We start from the raw sequence: 12,148 nt of genomic DNA, 5'->3' as shown, positions 1-12,148 counted from the left end.
GGGTGTGTATGTTGCCACAATTATTTGACAAGTGACTTAAAATGTATCCAAACACTCTCTCCACTATTTGGGAGCTCTGGCCTTGACTCCCAGAAGGCTTTGGGTGTTCACTCTCTCTAACCTCCCACCACTGTTTCTATCTCTATTCACTTAAACGCTGGCAAGTTTAACATAATGAAATAAAACCTGGCTCCTGCCCCCTCCTGCTTGGGTAAGACTAAAGGTGGAACTGACTTTCTGATTGCATGATATCTTCTCACCATGTAAACGTTGCAGTGCTGTGACACAACTACTGGCTCTAAATTCACTTATAGCATCTGTCTCTCTCATTCTTACATGCATGGCATTTGCTGTAACTCACTACTTCTGTTGCTTGGATAGGCTAATTATCTAATTAAAATGCATGCCAGACTATATATTATATGATATAATATCATTTATCTATATATATATGACACAACTTTACTGCATTACTGCCACAGTGGTATATGTGTAAAAGTCACCAAAAATGTTCAAATAATGTTTTCCAGCTGGATTTTTTCTTTTCATCATGATACATTTAAAATCCTGCAAGCTAAATATTAGTATGACCCAAGGTGTGAATTTAAGCAAATCTGCATTTGCTCTCAGGACATTTGAGTGATATTTACACCACTTGAGAGTGTAAATAGGTGTATTATTCACCCTAACCTGCTTCATTAACTCTGGCTCCGCTACTAATCAGACATTCGTCTAACATTGTCCTGTTTCCTCATCAGGAACCAGGATGGGGCAGGACCAGTAGCACATGAGCGGAAGTCTCAGACTCTGCCTGTGTCCCGTAACAGGGCGGGAATGATGCATGCCCGCTTACAGCAGCTCAGCAGCCTGGATAACTCATACACTTTTAACCACAGTAAGTGCCCCATACTATACCGTTCATCAAACATCCTCTACCAGAGGACCCCCGCCGACTCGTCATGCTTTTCAACATCATTTTCATCAATACCACCCTCTTCCTCATCTTCTGCTTAAACCCAGCCTGCTGTCAAGCAGAAAATGCCTCAGAAGACATGGGTACATTATCAGTACATTAAACTAACTGGGGCTACGGTAGCTGTATGTAGCGTTATATTGATTTTAGCTAAAAGGCTTAAGCTATGTGCTCAGTCTGTTAAATGGCATAATTTAATTCAATTTCTTTGTGTTTTCAGTGTAAGAAAGATTTCAAGTATTCTTGGAATATCTGTAGACCATGGTAAGAATGTATCAGGTTGGCAGGCAGTTTGCAGACTGTTACTGGCTCTGTTAATTTGGTTGAATTAAGAGCATGCTTATTTTAACTGAACATTAGCTTTCAAAATCTTCTCATCTCTCTGGCCAGCTCATCTGCTCTGAACTGAATTGCATTCTCTGATAAAAAAAAAAAGCCATCCATGTATAATATGAAGAGTTTCATTCCAAAATGGCGCCTGTATATTTCAGAAAAATGCTGCTTGAAACTCACTCATGTATATAAACTGTTGGTACTCAAACAAAATCATTGCTGCAATTTGTAATTTGTAATTTGAATTAGAGCCTCAACAATGTGTCACCATTCATTCGATTAAAGATATAGATTTTTGTAAGTAGTAAAATAATTTATGTTTCAATTTGGAATGAAACTTAATCTTTCAACGTAATGAAAATTTCCATTTTTCAAGCAAAAGCTTTGCCTTTAACACTAAGGTTTATTTATTTATTATTATTTATATGTTATGTTATTTAAATGGACTTTCTGAAGTCTGAGCCTTTATTTCAAGTGTACCGGTGGAGGTGAAACAGCTACAGCTTTCTGTTGTGTCCTCTTTAGCCTACAGTCATTCGGATGCAGATGTGTTAAATCAGTCATTGCTGGAGGCTAACATCGCTACGGAAGTGTGCTTGACTGTCCTGGACACGCTAAGTATCTTCATCATGGGATTCAAGGTAACATACATATCACTTATCACACATGTACTGTACTGTTGTAAACGTACTTTGTCCTGGAACCATTTTTGTCAGGCTTAATTAATGCTGCATAAAAAACCTTGTGACTACCTGATTCTGTTTTTTAAATTAGACTCTCTTCTAAGATGATTCTCTGTTTCTCCACAGACGCAGCTGTGCGCCGACCATGGCCACAGTCCGCTAATGAAGAAAGTGTTTGAAGTCCACCTCTGTTTCCTCCGGATCAATCAGTCAGAGACGGCCCTCAAGCAGGTCTTCACTTCACTGCGCACATTCATCTACAAGGTGCGAAGGAGGCTGGTTGCCTGCCTAACCATGCTCTTTGGTTGTTTGTTATGGTGTTGTTATGGTTGTTTGTTATGGTGCTGATGACCTGTCTGTCTTCTTCGCCCTCTAGTTTCCATGCACATTTTTTGAAGGGCGTGCTGACATGTGCGCTGCTTTCTGCTATGAGATCTTGAAGTGTTGTAACTCCAAGCTGAGCTCCATTCGCAGCGATGCCGCCCATCTGCTCTATTTCCTAATGAAGAGCAACTTTGACTACACAGGTCGCAAGTCTTTTGTCCGGACGCACTTACAGGTGGGATAGTCCTTCTGTGGATCTAACTGGTCTCCAGAGAATAAAGAGAATTATTCTTTTATGTTTACATTATTTAATGTTCTGGTCCCTGGAGGTCCTGCACCCTGTTTAATAGCTCACAAAGCATACTTAACATTGTTTTATCAGCCTGATACTTAATAACTTTTCTTAGTTTTATGCAAATTGCTTATAAACAGGATTTTGAAGTAATAACATGTGACAGACATCTACAGAAATTCCTACTTTTTACAGTTTGGAGTCTCACAGACCCCAGGAGGAAAACATTGTTAAATACAATGCTTTTTTTATTCTATATATCTGTGGTTTATGTTAACAACACTTTTTACGCAGCATTACTGCTCCCAAATCTAAAATAACTGTATACACACACACACACATTTGTGTTTGAGTAAGGATCTAATTAATAACTTCACAAAAAACATGCAGTTATTTGTCGTTAAATGACTTTTGGGCAAACAAATAGAATATATATTTGTTCATGTATATTCCTTGTAACATATAAAACATTAAATGTTTCTTTATTTGATGTAATAACAGTAGTTATTGTTCATTTCAGCATTTTTTACCTTCATCAAATGTGTAAGCCACTATTGTGGCAAAGGGAACTGTTATCACTTCAATACTTATACATTTATAATTGCTTTATTTTGATTTAATTACTATTATTATATTTACAAATACATTGGGGGTCTCTGGGACCTCAAAAAATAAGTTAAAGTAAAGCCAATGACAGCAATAACGGTTAAACAATATTTAATAATTCTTCATCTTTCTTTAGGTGGTGATTGCTGTCAGTCAGTTGATAGCTGATGTGATTGGTATCGGAAGTACCCGCTTCCAGCAGTCTCTGTCAATAATCAACAACTGTGCCAACAGTGACAAAACCATTAAGGTCAGGAATTCACTGATATGCATAAATATGTTCTGCTACCAGTTAAAATATATGCTTAAACTAGAAATGTCATAGCAGACTTTTCTAATGTCTGCATCCTGCTCAACAGAACACAGCTTTCCCATCAGATGTGAAGGACCTGACCAAGCGTATCAGAACAGTTTTGATGGCCACTGCTCAGATGAAGGAGCACGAGAGAGATCCAGAGATGCTGGTGGACCTGCAGTACAGCCTCGCCAAGTCTTACGCCAGCACGCCTGAACTACGCAAGACCTGGCTAGACAGCATGGCCCGAATCCATGTGAAGAATGGAGACTTGTCAGAGGTCTGTGATAAGAGACTCTGCTCAGTCCTTGTGGTTGAATCGGTTGGACTTTGGTATAATGGTGCCAATTTAACATGTGATAGACTCATTTTATGTCTGTCTCTGGTGATGTGGCTGTACAATGTCAAATATTAAGTACTACTGACTTCATATTTGTCCAATTTATTGAGGGCTGACTTTCTTTTTGTGGGTGATACTACAAACATCCCATTGTTCATCTGACCTGAGCTGTTCTTGTTGTTTACAGGCGGCCATGTGTTATGTGCATGTTGCAGCACTTGTTGCAGAATACCTGCGGAGAAAAGGTGCTCTAATAAGCAAGTATTATCATCATCTGAAAAATATTTGGAACAACAGTATGTTAGTGCTCTCTTTAATTTGCTGCTAAGCAAGATTAAGAAAGATTGGGCTGAAAATATTGTCTCGCCTCATGCTGTGTGCAGGTATGATCAAACAGGGCTGCTCAGCGTTCCGTGTCGTGACTCCAAACATCGATGAAGAAGCAGCGATGATGGAGGACGTCGGCATGCAGGATGTCCATTTCAACGAAGTATGTGTTACTAATGCAAACACAAAAGATAAATCATTGTACATACATACAGTCTGCTGTCTGACAACATCATGACTCTAATCTAATTCTAATCGTTAATAAAGACTAGCTCTTGAACCCATTGAGGCTGAATGCACTTTTTTGCAAGTTGCTTTGTACTAAAGCATCAGCCAGATAAATGTAATGTTAATGTAATGTATTAAGGCATATAATTATGTTTGCCTGTTGGAGGAAGCTCTCTAATAATACAATTTTTAAATAATGAATCATCATTTACTGGCTCTCTCAGTATTTCCTTGAAGATTTAGGCTCAACAAACAATAGACAAATCCCATGAATGAGCATGAAACACATTTCATGATTTTGAAATAAGACCTAATTGTTGTATATTCAGTAATATATAATATATTATTATTATATTATATTATATTATATTATAATAAGCCTTTTGGGTGGGACATGTTGCATTTTTTAAGAGTCTTACAAAGGTGTAATCATATATATTGCCTTTCATCAGATTTACAGAAACGGGAGAGAGACACTCACTCATGAGTCCATTGCAGTCTTTTTATTTGTTTTTCTGTGAATTGATGTTTTGGCACATATTGCTGGCTTCAAAATAAAGATTATCTGGAAGAAGGCAATTTGTGCAGATGTCTATCTGTGAGCCAGCAGCTCACTAGAACACATGTATGTGTGTTTTTCATTAGTTCCTTATAGTCACCACATTTAGGTCAATTTTATTTTAGCTATATTTATATTTTTCCCCTTCTCTTGTTCCCTCAGGATGTCCTAATGGAGCTTTTGGAGGAGTGTGCAGATGGACTGTGGAAAGCTGAGCGTTACGAGCTCATCTCTGACATCTACAAGCTCATAATCCCCATTTATGAGAAGCGCAGGGACTTTGAGGTACAAAGCTATTTCGTCTGGATTTTATTTCCCCACACAACAGTCCCCGCAAATTTAGCCGAGGTTGCGACATTAGTATCTACAAATTCTAATCAGATTTTTGATATGATTTTTATTCCTTTGCACAGAAACTGGCCCACCTGTATGACACGCTGCATCGTGCATACAGCAAAGTGACAGAGGTCATGCACACAGGCAAGAGATTGCTTGGCACCTACTTCAGAGTGGCTTTCTTTGGTCAGGTGAGTCTCCAACAGTAGAAGCAAGGTCTACAAGGTGTTATTTTTACTTTAATTTTCCAAACGTACCTATTGTTTATTTGATTTCTGCACTAACTGTATTTAAAATGATTCAAACTTGATTTCACATAAGAGCACAAGTATTAATTTGGTTGCTGGTGGTCACATTGAGCATGGGGGCTGCTGAAGATGTTTTTATTATTTAAGAGCATGATCACATGCAGTGGCATTAAATGATCCACTCTAATACCCTTTTCTGCTTTTTATCCTCTTTTGAAGGCAGCGGTAAGTTGTGCAGTAGCCTTTCTGAGCAGTCTGAGTCTTTGTGTGGTGTTGGTGCTGCTGTAATCCATTGCACTTCTCACTCAGTCTCAGTCATAGTTTGCTGCTTCAGTAACAATCAGTCAACACTGCTGCTTTTCTGTCTTTGGAACTGTGTTGCATGGCGCTCTTTCACACTTCTGCACTCATTCCAGTGTTTCTGCTTTTGTGTGAGAGATCTACGTTTGTGAGATTTTAGTACTGATCCTCATTTTTGTCTTATGTTGTGAAGTTTTATAAATAATTTGTTGGGTGTGGTTACCTGTGCCTGTGTGCTCTGATAGAGATCCACAGATCCGTGTCTCTCTCCATAGGTGGTCTAACTGGTGATGCAGTAGATTGAATTAGTGTGTGTTCGATTTATTCGTGGTATTTAGGTAGTTCTCATGGAATAACGATGATTTTATGTGTGTCCACACCCCTGTAGCAGTACCAGTTTACTGACTCAGAGGCTGAGGTAAATCAATATTGGAGTTGGACTGCAGTGATGTGTTAGGCTGTGTTGTGCTCCTTTGCTAATGCAGTCCGTGCTATTTCACGTGCATTGCTTATCTTTTAGCCCTTTAACTCCTCTTCCTTTTACTCCGGCCTCAGTGTTGTCCTAACCATAGTAGGAAACCCTTGAAGGGCTAATAGCAGAATTCACTGGGTAAATGCATGGCTTCACTCATCTGTTCATGGGACTTTTTTTTACCATTTACATACAAGACAACTGACTAATCGAAGTGCTCCCACTGACAGTGTGAAATCCGTGCCCCCACCTTTGTCCTTTGGTCTGTCTCACATCATTGAACTGACACTAGTTGATGTCTTGCAGTGGAGTTTTTCTCTTTTTTGTGTTTCTGTGCTTGGACATTAGATAGAGGGCTGTGTATTTGTGGAGTCTGCCAAACTTTTCAGCCCAGAACTGAGACCTAAAGAGTATTTCACCATTTCATTATAACCAACTGTTGGAATGACTCCCACTCACAGCCCGTGTATCGTTTGACGTGGCACTGTTTGCTTCTTTATATCTTATGAGATAAACGCTGATTGTTTTCATTTAGTTTGACTGTTTTTTTGTTCTTAGGGCTTCTTTGAAGATGAAGATGGTAAGGAGTACATCTACAAAGAACCCAAATTCACCCCTCTGTCAGAGATATCTCAGAGGCTCCTTAAACTGTACTCTGACAAGTTTGGACAGGAGAACGTGAAGATGATCCAGGACTCTGGAAGGGTAAGACTTTGTTGATATTTAATTTGTAATGAGGCTCGTAAGATTTATAAAACATTTCACTGATCTGTTATGTGTTATGTATTCTCTGCAGATCAACCCCAAAGACCTAGACTCTAAGTATGCGTATATCCAAGTGACACATGTGACCCCTTACCTGGAGGAGAAGGAGCTGGTGGACAGGAAGACAGACTTCGAGAAGAGCCATAACATCCGTCGCTTTGTGTTTGAGATGCCTTTCACCATATCAGGCAAAAAGCAAGGCGGGGTGGAGGAGCAGTGCAAACGCAGGACTATACTAACCAGTAGGTGACCCTTTTTACTGAAGGTGGTACTGACACCGATAGATGGCACTAAATCCAACATACTGTTTCTTTAACATAGTATTATGTAATGAAACCTAGCTGTGAATGGTGATGTCTTCCACATCAAATTATCTTCAATAATCTAAAAAGTCTTAATTTATAGATTTTTAAAATCTATACATTTTTGTGTTCCCACACTTTCTTCTTAAACTATAGACCACATCCCCCCAATGTCTGTATACTGACACGTTTTGACAACAGGCTTCAGGTACACACTATGTGGAAGGCTGTCACGTGGGTATCAGTTGTCAAGGCATTGCATTACTCAGCAGAAATGTCCTGTGCATGAATGGAAGATCTTGATTAGATTCTGAACCTGTCAGCTATTTTGTCAAGGACCTTTCCTAATCACTCTTATATTGTTTTATGGTGCAAAAGATCCAAAAGTTCAATCTTATATTCTTATCTTTATTATCTAAGAGCTTTCAGAAGGTGTACAGTACACAAATAAATCTGAGCTGTAAAACGCAGAAAAGCACATGCAAGAAGAAAAGATTCATTAACTAACAGGTGAACGGTTCACACCCCTCCTCACTGTGTTTCTCTCCCGCAGCCACACATTGTTTCCCCTACGTAAAGAAGCGTATTGCAGTGATGTATCAACACCACACTGATCTGAGCCCCATCGAGGTGGCCATCGATGAGATGAGCAAGAAGGTGGCCGAGATCAAGCAGCTCTGCTCCTCCAGTGAGGTGGACATGATCCGTCTGCAGCTCAAATTGCAGGGCAGCATCAGTGTCCAGGTGCCTGCTTTGTCAACAATTTGTCAACATGTACACACACATACGCATACTAGACAAACATGACAAAATATCTATCATGAAAAAAAATGACACGACTCCTACATCCTCCCTCAGGTAAATGCAGGACCGCTTGCATACGCCCGAGCTTTTCTGGACGATGCGAGTGCCAAGAAGTATCCTGATAACAAGGTCAAACAGTTGAAAGAGGTCTTCAGGTGAGATGAGATGTCAGCAGCTTATAATGTGCCTGAAAATCATTTAATCATTTACTGCTTTGTGTAATTCTCCTTTAACACAACGTAACATATTTTTTTTGAGCAGACATTTTGTGGAGGCATGTGGCCATGGCTTAGGCATTAATGAGCGGTTGATCAAAGAGGACCAACAGGAGTATCACGATGAGATGAAAGCCAACTATAGAGACCTAGCCAGAGAGCTGTCCATCATCATGCATGAGCAAGTAAGTACAGTATCAGCAACTAAAGTATCAGTGTAATTACTTTCTGCATTACTAATGTTACACCAGTAATCTGCCTCTGATACGGGTTTTGGCGAGTGAAGTGCCATTCATAAGATGTTTGATAATGTGACAGATAACACACTCTTTGATAACACCATTCTCTGTTTTTCCCTTGTGCTGACATGAGCAGATTGGATGGTAATGCAAGAAGCACCACTATGCAATAAAGACTGAGTTGATAATTGTTGGTACAGCCAGACACAAGCATCTGTTCTCATATGTTATTCTAAATTTATATCATATTCCCAATGCAAATCTTAATGTTAAAGTAATTCTTGACCCCTCTGTGTCTTGTGATTGACATATAAATCAAATTTTTACACCTGTGTAATATTTCTTGAAGCTGTCCTACTGTGTAAATGACTGAAACACAAACCTCAATACTCTAATGTGCATAATGTTACAAAACAAATACAAAGTTTAAAAAGAAAGCTGCTAAAGCTAAGGTCCATCTCTTGACCTTAAAGACAACAACTAGATTGGCAAAGTTATCTGATCAGACCACAGACAGGCCTTATCTTTACATCCCTGCAATAAAGAGGAAATTAGCTTAACATAAAGTATTCTCATACATGGAACGTACGTCTACTGTCCAAATCCTCTTGATGGCCGCATTTTCACTACCGATTAATGTTGTTAAATTGTTAATTGTTTGGTCTATAAAATATCACAAGACAGCAAAAAATGGCCCTGTGTTCCCAAGGTGATATCTTCAAATGGCTTGTTTTGTCCAACCAAAGATATTCAGTTTATTATAATGTAAGACAAGAAAAAATGCTAACACTGAGAGGCTGGAGCCATTACATTTTTGGTGGTTTTGCATGAAAATCAAAACATAAACTCTATTCTCCCTCTACTGCGAACACCCCTGATGCAGCTGGCTAGACCAACATCATCACTTACTTTGGACTTTGGATTGCCGACATGTATTTTTTTCTGCATGTGTGTATAGCATGTATGTATGCATGTACGTACATGCATCTGAATGTGCGTGCTTATACATTTGTTTTAGATACACAAATCTTGTACTTTTAATGATATTCTGTTGATGTTATTTGGATTGGTTGTTTTTACTTTTGTTCATCTTCATGAAATGAGTGCACCTTAAAGGGGCAGTATGACATTTAGAAAAATATAAAAACGAGAAGATTGATACAACTATCATGGCTCTATGGTAAATATACGCTTACAGCTGGTAGCTGATAATCTTAGCATAGCATAAAGGCTGTCAACAGGGGAACAGTTAGCTTGGCTCTGTCCAAAGCTAATACACCTATTAGCCTATCAGCACCTAGTTAACATGTTACATTGTGTGTACAAAATCTGAAGTGGAAAAAACTTCATTTGCCAGACAGAGCCAGGCTAGCTTGTGTCCACCCATTTCCAGATGTTATGCTGTAGCTTCATATTTACAGACATGTCAGTGGTACCGAACTTCTCATTTACCTCTCAGGAAGAAAGCAAATGTTTTCCAAAATGTCAAACTATTCCTTCAAGTAAAAACGTCCCTTGGCAGTAATTCAGGTACTGAGGTATTTATGATGGTATTGTGAATACTATCTCTTTCTTCCTTCCCCCTCAGATCAGTCCTGTGGAAGATGGCATGAAGAGCGTTCTTCCAGACTCACTTCACATCTTTAACGCCATCAGCGGCACGCCAACTAGTGCCATCATCCAGGGCATCCCCAGCTCTTCCTCGGTGGTATGATGCTTGCCCGGGTCAGTCTTGAGCCCAGCGCCCTCTATACTCGCCAACCAGGCATGCCGGTGATGCCATAAAGTCACTTCTAAACCCCCGATCCTGCTTCTCTTCAGTCAGCTTAAAGGGAGACCGACAAAAGCACAGACAACTCTGACAACCGCTCACCTTTCTCAGTGAACCATGACCGAGACACTGGACCTATTTACACACGGCATGGTAACTGTGTTGGATGTGGCCAATTAAATTTTTTCTGAGGTGAAGCCTGGGACCTGAGCAACAAGAGAAGGGATCACGCAGGAGAGATAACAGACTTATGGTGACAGAAATAATCAGTGACAAGACATATTCTCTTCACTCCCTCACCACTTTCTACCTGGAAAGACTGGGAAGTGTTTCCACGGAGATATTCCCGCTGGGATCTTTAATATGCATGTCATTATTTCACACCCACCACCCTCCCAGAAGCCCATTTTTGTTTATTTTGATAATGTTTCACATTGTGTTTTTGTATGTACAGTATTCCACTTTTATAAGCCACTGTATTGATGTCTTGATGAACAGTATATGCTGCATACATCAACGCCCATCTCCCTGTACATGAAGACATATTTCTACAATAATGCAAATTTGCAAAAGGGCCTCCTGTGACTCATGTTAGCATTTAACCTTAAATCACTTCAATGTCTTAGAACGGGGAGCGTTTTTAAATATTTAAAGCCATTGCATACAAAAAGTATATTCCAAGTTGTTTATTACTGTATATAAAAAAGGAGTGTGTGCAATATTTGCAAAGTATCTTGCTGTGTGGGGCTCATACACTGTAAAGATGATGTTCACCTTCTTGCCAAAGTGATGAGGTGTGGAACCAGACACTACGCCTACTGTGGAAGTATATGAAGCTTTTACCATTTTAGTGTTCATTGAAATGTTCAAGAAATTGTTTTATATTTGGGAAGCAATGGGTTTTTTTTTATTTTTATTTAACGCAAAGTCACTGTTCTGCTGTAAACAGAGATCCCTAATGCTTTTAAATAAATTACACTCATTTCTCTGCACTTTTACTCACGAATCCTTGTTTTACTTAGACGTTTATTAAATGATTCCTGTGTTTATTCCTGTGTTTAGCTCTTGGGAATTAATACTTTTTATGAGGTGTCAGGAACTGAACATAGCTGACTCCCTATCTCCTATATCTCATGTTCCCACCCATCATAAAAGCGACAGTCAGCAGTGTGGAAGACACATCGAGGGCTAATAAGAAGCAATATTACGAAAACACTCCCACTCCCACTAGTGAACAGGGAAGGATCAATTATCAGCTGCTCTCTGCAGGAATCTCAAAGGAATATCAAACTGCAGTAGAAAGTAGAAGGCAGCAGCTTCACTCGTACACCATGACAGGTGAGTTTGCAAATATTTCTTATATTTTCTATTTTTATCCAAATCCAGAAAGGATAATATTCCACAGAAGAGTCAGAACAAAAAAAACTCTTAATGCCATATTGTTTCTTTAATTCCATACTAAAAGAGATAGAAATTTTATAAATTACAGCTGGTTATTTAAACTAGTTTTATCTTGTGCGCAGATAACGAGGATCCCAAGAAAGGGAAGAAGAGCAAAGGGACGGTAAAGTACTTAATTAATTCAACTAACTAGATGTTTATGTAGTTTTCTATTTTAATTGTTTGCTGAGGCTAAATTATAATCCATAGGACCAAAGCAACCACCTCAAAATGCCATTCACTGTATTACTGCTATAAATTACTGAATATTTTGCAGGACTTAAGTCAAATGAGTA

At 39.1% G+C, this 12,148-nt stretch overlaps 1 protein-coding gene across 10 annotated transcripts in view; it reads left to right on the top strand.

The window, feature by feature from the left end:
* Positions 1 to 11,410, top strand: part of LOC118338846 (dedicator of cytokinesis protein 9-like) — an 80,065-nt gene extending 68,655 nt beyond the window's left edge. For 3 of the 10 annotated variants that reach the window (XM_035676252.1, XM_035676254.1, XM_035676257.1), the window contains 17 exons: positions 759 to 895; positions 1,832 to 1,947; positions 2,116 to 2,253; positions 2,366 to 2,548; positions 3,348 to 3,461; positions 3,571 to 3,786; positions 4,034 to 4,091; positions 4,230 to 4,336; positions 5,123 to 5,245; positions 5,374 to 5,487; positions 6,233 to 6,262; positions 6,875 to 7,021; positions 7,113 to 7,323; positions 7,937 to 8,127; positions 8,242 to 8,342; positions 8,449 to 8,587; positions 10,230 to 11,410. In XM_035676252.1, the coding sequence (XP_035532145.1) occupies positions 759 to 895; positions 1,832 to 1,947; positions 2,116 to 2,253; positions 2,366 to 2,548; positions 3,348 to 3,461; positions 3,571 to 3,786; positions 4,034 to 4,091; positions 4,230 to 4,336; positions 5,123 to 5,245; positions 5,374 to 5,487; positions 6,233 to 6,262; positions 6,875 to 7,021; positions 7,113 to 7,323; positions 7,937 to 8,127; positions 8,242 to 8,342; positions 8,449 to 8,587; positions 10,230 to 10,355 (2,251 nt within the window). In that variant the 3' untranslated portion in view covers positions 10,356 to 11,410. Of the gene's footprint in view, positions 1 to 758; positions 896 to 1,193; positions 1,238 to 1,831; positions 1,948 to 2,115; positions 2,254 to 2,365; positions 2,549 to 3,347; positions 3,462 to 3,570; positions 3,787 to 4,033; positions 4,104 to 4,229; positions 4,337 to 5,122; positions 5,246 to 5,373; positions 5,488 to 6,232; positions 6,263 to 6,874; positions 7,022 to 7,112; positions 7,324 to 7,936; positions 8,128 to 8,241; positions 8,343 to 8,448; positions 8,588 to 10,229 lie in introns of all 10 variants that reach the window. The other 7 variants (XM_035676255.1, XM_035676253.1, XM_035676256.1 and 4 more) reach the window with 4 other exon arrangements.
* The last annotated feature ends 738 nt before the right edge of the window (positions 11,411 to 12,148 follow it).

The sequence above is a fragment of the Morone saxatilis genome, unplaced genomic scaffold, assembly GCF_004916995.1.
Source record: "Morone saxatilis isolate NCDOM2014 unplaced genomic scaffold, NCSU_SB_2.0 Contig5, whole genome shotgun sequence".
Taxonomy (NCBI): Eukaryota; Metazoa; Chordata; class Actinopteri; family Moronidae; genus Morone; species Morone saxatilis.
The sequence above is the reverse complement of the archived record's forward strand: the minus strand, read 5'-3'. Positions and strand labels throughout refer to the sequence as shown.